This window comes from Aplysia californica, unplaced genomic scaffold (genome assembly GCF_000002075.1).
Source record: "Aplysia californica isolate F4 #8 unplaced genomic scaffold, AplCal3.0 scaffold00050, whole genome shotgun sequence".
Taxonomy (NCBI): domain Eukaryota; kingdom Metazoa; phylum Mollusca; class Gastropoda; order Aplysiida; family Aplysiidae; genus Aplysia; species Aplysia californica.
Window position 1 is genome coordinate 1372987 of NW_004797320.1, and position 10000 is coordinate 1382986.

At 39.1% G+C, this 10000-nt stretch overlaps 1 protein-coding gene across 1 annotated transcript in view; it reads right to left on the reverse strand.

Moving 5' to 3' along the window:
- The window catches only part of LOC101860794, a 25618-nt gene that overhangs the window by 4878 nt on the left and 10740 nt on the right, over nucleotides 1-10000 (reverse strand). The window contains exons 2-4 of the mRNA XM_005092669.3: nucleotides 8228-8373; nucleotides 6667-7076; nucleotides 5732-5931 (exon numbers count right to left, since the gene is read on the reverse strand). Coding sequence (XP_005092726.1) covers nucleotides 5732-5931; nucleotides 6667-7076; nucleotides 8228-8355 — 738 coding nt within the window. The 5' untranslated portion in view covers nucleotides 8356-8373. The remainder of the gene's footprint in view (nucleotides 1-5731; nucleotides 5932-6666; nucleotides 7077-8227; nucleotides 8374-10000) is intronic.

Consider the following 10000-nt stretch of genomic DNA (forward strand, 5'->3'; position numbering starts at 1 on the left):
AAATAGAGAGGGGGGAGGGAGGGAGGTAGGGGGAAGGGCGAGATCAAATCAGGAGAGAGGGGGAGAGATCAGATCAGGAGAGAGGGGGAGAGAGAAAGGATGGCAGGGTGAGAGTTTTTTTGTGTTTCACGGCGCTCGCAACTGCATAAGGTTATATAAGCGCACGGGATGCATTTAACTTTTTCATTTGGTAGGAAATTTTAAAATTTGCCCTGGTGGCGGCCGAAGCCTACTCTTATCGATTTCAGACTGCCAAGGAATCTTTAACGCGCACAACTTGCACACGGGCCCTCCGAGATTTTTCGCCCTTGTCCGAGAAGGCTAGGTGTAGATCTTTCCTACCAGAAGATCAGGGGTGCGGCTGAAAGACAGCAGTAAGAAGGAATCAAAGAGTAGCAGTAGAAAGGGTGCAGAAAAAGTCAGGAGCCAAGAGGAGCAGGCAAAGGATGTGAGGGGGTGGGGGCAGAAAGAGGAGACGAAAGCAGAGGACAGAACATTGCGAGAGAGTAGGAAAGGAGGTGAATGAAGACAATTTTAGAGAAGAAATTTTTTTCTGTCGCTACCTGGATTCGAACCCGAGACCTTTGAATGAGAGGCCAACACCTTAACCTGTAGGCCACGAGAGCCCCCCCAGGATGAGAGTTTACTTTTATAACCGAAGGAGAGACAAACAAGCACAAAAAACAGAAGTTTTATACCTGGGAGACACTTTGGCGCACACAAACACAACAACAAAATAGTTCTTCTTCCCTTCACAGTTTACTTTTTTTTAACGTCCAGGCAATTTCACGGAACAAAGATTTTCAAGATTAATAACTGCGACTCGTGCAGTGCACATAATTTTCACACATACTTCCCTCTGAGTTTTGTGAACCAGTTGTCTTTATCAAATAAGGCACGGAACGTTATTTTCTTGTACAATTATATATTCGAAGCCAGGTTGTCTCGAGATAATTTATTTTTGGCACAGCGTAGCTCTGACGAGACAGAGAACAGGAAAAAGGCAACCGTTACCCTAGTAAAACTTTGCGGATTCATGAAATGCTAAATAAGGCAGGAGGGAACGTCTTCTCTTTTGTTTCTACCTCCCCTCAGGAGAATTCTGATCCCCCTGTAGGGCCTAAAAGAGAACAGGTTTAAGCGAGTATCGCCAAACTGTCTCGAATTTTGAGTGCAAGCAGCCAGCACTTCAAGGGACTCCTAAACACATCAGTCATTAATGGCTTTATAAAATCTATTAAAAGGAACGGTGGGTGTGTTCTCACACAATAGCCTGGTCAATAATGTCTCGCGCAGAGGGTCTGAAGGCGGGAAATCAGCGCCGAGGGCTCAGCGCGCATGTGCGGGAACACTGAGACAATCATGAGGCTGTAATCGGCGAAAGGCAATAAAACTCAACTGAAAAATCGCATAGCTCACTCCCGAGATTGGAAATCAAAGAAGGACGGGAGACTTTTAGTGACCTTGACCTCTTGTGATCTGCTATGTGGGAGACTTTGATTGGTTAGTGAGATAACTGATGTTGCTTTTCTGTCCCGTGCAAAATTTCTTTGCTGCATCCTCCCCCAAACCATCTTGATGAGCTAGTAAGGAGAAGAGGTCGATATCGACCAAGAAGCATTGTAAACCAAAGTTAAGGTCGGCTATACATGACAACACATACACACACCACCCATCCCTTTCATCTTATCACCCACCACGTCACGGGGAACAAGTTGAACAATAAAATTAACGAAAACAAAGATTATGACAGAAATGATAACAGTTATTAGGAGGATGATAACTATTAGAGCCATGATACGACTAACAAAAGGTAATAAAACAATTTGAAATCGTATTTGTTTCACGCTCCTATCGACAGCGTGTTTCAAGTCTGCCTGTCAGGGCTAACGTGGGCTGAAAGGGAAACAACATCCCAGTAGACAGACAGAGATACTCGATAAGAATTCTCTCACTTGGGAATCGAACTAATGTCTTCTGGATGCGACATCGAAGCGCATTACCTGTACACTACAGAGGCCGATCTTAAACCGATGATCACTGTGGCAATCTTTCATGAATAACAATAACGTGCATTACTAATTGGATTTAAAAAAGGCAATAATGATGAACGAAGAATAGATAGTATCTGATAACGTCAAAGGGAAATAAAACAATGTTGATAAAGGGGCACATTATATGCCGATGCTAAAGAAAAGGAAACAAATAGAAAAAGAATTTTAAAAAACCAACAACAGCAACCGGAAAATACCCCAGCAATAAACAAGTCCAGCAAATTAAACTGTCCTAGTTATCTCATAAATAGACGAATAATATAGACAAACACCATTAAATTCTTTGATAAACTTTAATAAACATCCATTGCTTTCACTAACTTCTATTAGGATTATTTCCTCTCTAGAATTGCACAATACCACGAAGAGCTGTAGTATTTGAAATGATGGATCAGGAAACTTGTAAGAGAGTTCGAAACTCTCATATAATGCTTTTGCTTGATACATTACAAAAATTCTTCTCATATTCAGGTGTCACACAACGAAAAATAGTTATTTTAAAATAATCACCACAAAACTTGAATGATCGTTCGACTTTGCGGGTGACCAATCTTACTCACGATTATTCTTTGGGTAGATCCTTAGGTAAACATTGATTTTGGCTCCCAACATTACATTGGGTTAATACAGTCTTTTGGACATGACCTCGCTGTAATGCTAATCCCCCCCCCCCCCAAAGGGGAGTGAAGACCTCGGGTGTGCGCTCAAGGTCAAGTAGGCTCTAATTTTTTTTTTGGTGGGGGAGGGGGGCTCTCTAGTTTGTTTCGTTCTAGTAAGCGTTTCACGGCACTTGCAATTAGGTCATATAAGTGCCGAAGATTATATGTGTTACGAGAGAGCAACAGGCACAAAAAGAGGAGGGATTGGCCGATAGATGGTTGATAAGAAAGAAGGAGCAAATCACACTGGGGCACCCGCCAAACACCTACCGCTAAAGTTTAATTTTACCAAGCACTACATGGCCTTTTACAAGCCAAAATTGGTCGATTACTCCTATGGTTTAATCTAGCTGCTTTCAGTTGCTTTTGTGCTAACAATCTTAATTGTTTACATGGGGTGAAAACTCACCATGATTATCTCTTTCAATGATCTCGCCAAAACTGAAAACCTCTTTAATGGGGGGATCTGAATCCATGTACTACCTGGGTCACCTAACGAGAGCAACGCGTTTAAAGGAAACATAGTTTGGCAAAAAAACATTGGTTGTGGATAACCTCAAGACGCATGCAAAGTCAGTGCACAACGATCAAGTTTTATGGGCTCACCATAAACACGCGCAAGTCTCAAGGGCTGTGACACGTGTGTGCGTTTTACTCGTGAGGACGTGTGCAAGTTATGAGGTAATTACCCGGTGAGTGCCTTCTTCGGGAGCCATTAGCGGTTTTAACCAGAACGCAACTATGATTCTGGTCAGAGTTTCAAGTTTCTTTTGTGTCAAGTATCGTTAACACATCGGATAAAACGTAGCTTTTACCCAATGGAAGTCAAAGATGATATGATAATAAGTTGTAAAACGTCTGAGATGCGTTCTGACTATTACTTAAAGACTTAAGGACCGTCTATGTATAATTTGTCTTCTTAGCTTTGGACGAATACTGGAATTCCATTTCGACTCACATTTTCGGGACATTGGCAAAGTAACAAACTAGGACAGTGTGGTCGTGCCTATGATGGTGGGAGAGGAACAAAGTGTTGGAAAGGACAAATGATGAATGAATGGGAGAATGAATGAGGGCGTGAATGATAGAGTGGATGAGTGAGTGGAGGAAGAGAGAATTGTTAAATGAAGACAAAAAATATTTGGGCCCCTCGTACATGCTGAAGAAAGAGAAAGAATGTAACAGAAGCAGAGATAAAGAAGACGGGGATAAGAGAGATGGAAGACACGAAAAGAACCGAGAAAATTTGAGGGGTGGGGGTGGGAGAGAGGAAAGGAAAGGAAGGAGAGGACGGGCAATAGAAGATTGCAAACGGGAGAAAAGGAAGACGAGAAAGAAAATGTTTAGCCAGAGGTAAGAAGTCTGGCAAAGGGTAAGAAAAACCGTGGACATATTAACAAGAAAGAACAAACAGCAAAGGGGAATGGTAAGAAGGAAGTGTGCGAGACGTCTCAGTAAATGACCAAATAAATTGTCCAAAGTAAAAACTACATGTAAATTTCACTCTTTCAGTTGTTGGAACTAAAGGAAAACGAAGAGAAACCTTGGCTGATTTCATAAGTGTGTTATGCGATGCCATAAGGGATATCCAACAAAATTGGACAGCGCTCTTAAAGGTCTCTTGTTTCAGCCAGGTTTTAAAGAATGGTAGAAGTTTGTAGGATTAACTTTCAACCTCAGTATGTCATACGTCTATTGAACAGGTCCATGATGAATATCATAGGAATTTTAGAAAAAGACCGGGAAAGGAGATAGAGAGAGAGAGAAAGAGATAGAGAGTGAGAGAGAGAGAGAGGGAGAGAGAGAGAGAGCGTGAGAGAGAGAGAGAGAGAGAGAGAGAGAGAGAGAGAGGGAGGGAAAGAGAGAGAGAGAGAAACAGACAAACAGACAAACAGACAGGCAGACAGACAGACAGACAGACAGACAGACAGAGACCGAGACAGAGAGAAGGAGACGGAGAGGGGTTTTGAAAGGGTGGGGAGGGATGGAGAAAGAGAGTGAGGGAGAAACAGAAGGAGAGCGTAAGTAGAAAGAACGAAAGAGATAGAAAGATAGAGAGAAAGAGAGAAAGAAAGAGAAAAAAGAGAGACAGGGAGAGGGAGAGGGAGAGAGAGAAAGAGAGAGAGAGAGAGAGAGAGAGAGAGAGAGAGAGAGAAAGAGCGAGAGCGAAGGGGGGGGGGGGGACAGAGAGAATCTTAATGAATAATAATTTTCCCTTTCAGCTGTTTTACTATAATAATAATATTATTCAAATGTGATGGCGGGGGAAAAAATTCGACTTTTGAACTTTTACACCAGGTACGGTGGACCTTCGTTTGTCAGTCGAATGTCATAACGATGCGCGCAAAGTCGGATTCCAATGAAAAATACTTTTACGAGTTCATTATGAACTCTTCAAACGTAATAATGTCGTTAGTCACAATTTCTCGTTCACATGCTTTATTTTTTCTTTCAAAATATTTGACTGAGAAATAAATGATCTGAATAAATAAATAAATAAATAAATAACTGAACAACTGAATAAATAAATGAATAAATAAATAAATAAATAAACAAATGCATAGATAAATGAATGAATCACCACTCCGCGGTTAAAAATCGGAGTACTGATCTGAATTACAAAAGACACGAACCTTGAAAAAACAAACAAACAAACAAAAAGCTAAAAAGCCAAAAAGCCACCAACCATTAAGCACATCAATAGTATTGATACAAACAAGTCGTGAGGATACTCAGCAAAGAATTCGGTAAAAATAAAGTATACCCCCCCCTTCCCCCTTTGTTTACGTTGTCAGGACGATCAATCATAGCCTGCTGTTTCCTATTCCTGTTAGACAACAGAAAACCGACATCTATCCTTACCGTGACCCCGGAAGTTGTGAACTAGGTCAAGCAGTTCAAAATGCATTGTATATGTATAAAGGAGGGCTTTACTTGTTTTCTTAAAACCCAATTACACGTTACTTTTACTAAATAAAACTTTACTAGGACGGACTATTTAATGTTGAGTAGACCCACCTGTGTCTCGGTGACCGCCAGCTGACTCGCCATCTCCGCACGTTCGGCAGACGACAAGTATTTCTTCTGCTCAAACTGTTTCTCCAGCTCAAAGATCTGTCGGCCTGTGAATGTCGTCCGGGCCTTCTTCTTTTTGACGTTCATGCCATCTTCCTTACTGTCGTCCTCGGATTTCCTCTTTTTATCACTGCAGTCTGTCTCTGATAATCACCAAGGAAAAAAGAGTCATTGTTAACATGTTTTGATCACTTAATATCACAGTTGCAACATAACAAATCAACTCTACTTTTTAAATAGCCAGTAAAGATCATGCATCATTGCGTTTGCTATTCACACAAGAACAAAACAGCAACCTCAAAGAAGTAAAACTGAAAAATATGCTCTTCCTGTTGCTCATCCTCATCCTCAATGTAAAATAAATACAGTTAGAAAAGAGGGACCTGAAATGTTTTGGTCAGTTAAATGTAAACCATACAAATAAACGAATGTTAGTGCTAAAACGGCCCTGTTTCGCCTGTAAGGCTCCCTTGCGAGCATGAAAACAAATGTGTACTTATAAATCTCTATTCAATAACTCTTTAAAAACGTAGCAGACACTATGCCCGATCAGCAGTATAATAAAGACAATATTGCAGAACATTTAGAAGCCTGATACACAAATCCGAAACACAAAGTTACATAATATTTAAAGTAAACATTTGTTGCCTTTCTTTTAAAGTTTCAGTTTGGCGCTCATATCACCTTATGCAGTTGCAAGCGCCGTAAAACCCTCTCCTATGAAAAAAAAGTTTCAGTTAAAGAAAACATACTTGAAAAATCTGCACCAATAAGGAAATTCTACTTTTTTTCCAAAGAGTCCCCTATCACCTTGACTTCAAGAGTTGATGAATAACCAAAAAGTGCGCATTACTTAAATGAGTAAAAGTTCTACTGACCTGAGGCCGAGGAGCAAGGCGAAGCACAGGCTGGACTGCACGTAGATCGGGAAATTTCCACATCTCTCTGATGCTCCCCTCCACAATGGTCATGCGGGTGGTGGCTGTGGTAGTCACAATGGCGGCGAGAACCAAGAGGCTCTGGTTCCAAACCTTTCACGCCGTTGAAACTGCTGGAAATGTGATGCTGATGATGGTTGTGGCTGTGGCTGTGGCTGTGGTTGTGTTGTTGTTGCTGCTGTTGGTGGTGGCGGTGGTGGTGATGATGGTGGTGGTGGTGTGTGGGTCGGTTGGGTTGGTTTAGGTAGCTCCTGTTATTTTCAGTTGCGGGCGAAGCAGAGCAGGAGGGGTGCAGACATTTTCCATCCAGGCAGACTGAATGAGGTTTGGTGCAGTCAATCACATCTCTCCTGAGAGGGAGAAAAAGTTAAAGTTAAAAGATATGGTAATCACTATGACAATACACGCTTACTTCCTAAAAATCTCTCTGAAGGACTTCAAAATAACTTATTATAGTTCATTGTGTCGATACAGAACACACAGGAAACATTCTAGAGAAAAATAAATAAATAGGATGTCACTTCGATTCGAACCCCAAACTTTAGAGAGGGGAATCAATTTCGTTATGCACTACGACACAGCTGCAGGCTACTAGAGAGTTTATCTCCCATAAAAACAAAACCGACTTCTTCTGATTTTGAAGCACTCACTTACCGACATCTGTGCAGCAACGGGCAAGGCTCTTCGTCTTTAGAGCAGGGAAAGTACGTGAATGAATTCCCACATGGAGGGAAGACAATAAATTATCACTTATGTGGGGTTTTCGTCACTTTGGCCTTGAAACGTTTTCCGTACAGATTATGACAGACTGGCTATGGCAGACATGGCCGAAGCTGGTCACTTTCTAATTGTGACTCGTGACTGTCATTTAATTAAAACAACTCCCCAAAACTGAACTCTTTCAAATAATAAATTCAATTAATCCACTAGATCATGTGTAAATTTGATGTTGACTATTTGAAATATACAAACAAATGAGGGCATTTTAAAGCTGAAAACTATTTTAAAAACCCAGTTTTTGAGCATATGCACGGTAAGGTTTGATCCTTTAAAAGCACCCTGTTATTTGTTAAAATTAGATGCACCAAAAGCAGTCAAGTTGATTGGATTTCAGCTTAACTTCAACCTTTCTTGAAGAGAAATTTTAGAGGTCGTGATTTTAAGTCAAATTAAGTCAAGCTCATGCTAATTTTTATGTAGGTGTTTTTACTACCCACCCCCCCCCCAAAAAAAAAAGAAAAAAAAAAGAAAAGAAAAAAGAAAAAAAAGAAAGAAAGAAATTTAAAAAAATAGAATAAAATACAATAAATCAATCCATAAAAAAAAAAATTAAAACATCGACACAATTTAGATCATGTAGTAGCTGAGCTCTGACCCTCTCGGGCTTCTCAAATCCTATTGGTGGGAGGAGGCTACGTGTGTGTGTGCCTGTGTGTGGGGTGGGGGGGAGAGGGGGGATACTCTCAATTGCTGATTAATACTAATACCAGAATGCACTCACTTGATGTCCAGCGTCCGTTTGGTGTCCGCCTGTGTCTCTCCCAAGATGTCTGCAATGAGGAAGGGCGTGGGCCGTCTCGGAGGTTTATTGTACACGTGTGGATGCCAGGAGGTGGGCGGGGCAAACATGGTGGTCACACGACTGACCTGTGAGAGGAGGTCAGAATGGAGATATGCTGTTGCCATTATTATTATTATTATTATTATTATTATTATTATTATTATTATTATTATTATTATTATTATTACTATTATTATTATTATTATTAATAATTAATTAATTAATTAATTAGTTATTATTATGATGATGATGATGATGATGATGATGCTGATGGTGATGATGATGATGATGATGATGATGATGATTAGTATTGTTAATATTAATTAATAAGTTAATTAGTAATTATCATTATTATTATTATTATTATTATTATTGTTATTATTATTATTACTACTACTACTATATTATTATTATTATTATTATTATTATTATTATTATTATTATTATTATTGTTGTTGTTTTTGTTGTTATTAATGTTATTATTATTATTATTATTATTATTATTATTATTATTATTATTATTATTATTATTATCATTAATATTATTATCATTATATACTTATTCTATTCTATTTATCAAATTCTATAGTATTTTGTAATGATTATGATTTTGATGATAATGATGATGCTCATGCTGCTATGCTGCTGCTGACGATATTGATGATGATTGTTCACAGTTACATTATCTTATCATTAATGCTATAATTTTAATGATAATCATCATATTATTGTTGCTATTATCACTACTATTATCATTACTGTAAAAATTATATTATTTATCACGATTATAGTATTGATATCTTTATTACTGTTATTACCTTAAATGACTCAGTTTGTACCTGTTACTGTCTCATGGAGCTGTACTCGTTGAAAGGGGGGAAAAAGACATAGATCTAGGCCAAAAAAACAGGAAAAAGAAAGAGAAAAAAGAAGAAGAGAAAATGAGGTGCAAAAAAACATGATAAGGTTAAGGCAAGGAGTACACACTAGTCATGGAGGACATGACGGTAGGCATGGGAAGGGGTGGATGGAGGGGTTACTTAAACATTAGCAGTTAGGAAGAAGATAAAGAATTGTTGACTATATTGCCGTCATTTTTAAAAATACAGTACATGCAGTTATTACAATTTTACTGAATGGGCACCCCCCCCCTCGCCAACCCCCTGCAATCATCCTAAGTCAGTATCAAATGTTGCTTTATTGGTAACATCGTTCAGGATTTTGGTTCTCCCAAAGAGGTTATAATTAGTACTATTAATTATAACCTCTTTACAATTAATAGTACTATCTAAAACCTCTCGGGTTGTCCTGTAAAATTGTAAAAACCTCTTATACTTTATTTATTTTTCAATGATTGCAGTGTGGCGGGGAACGGTAAGTGAACAATACACCTAAGAAAGCATTCCTTTGAGAACGGCTTCAGAAAGCATTCATTTGACAATGGTTTATTAAAAACTGCTTAAAACGGGTGGGGGAGGGGGGGGGGAGAAGTGGAAATCATAAAAGAAACAAGTATCTTGCTACGTTTAAATTGCACGGTAGTTTGGTTGTTCTAGTTTTTGGGGCTTTTTGCTGGGTTTTTTTGGGGGGGCGGTGGTTCTGTGGCAAAAAAAACAACAACTGAACAATAGCAACAATAACAAAAACCCCAAAACAAACAAACAAACAAACAAACAATAAACACACAAAAATACGAATAACAAAACATCATGT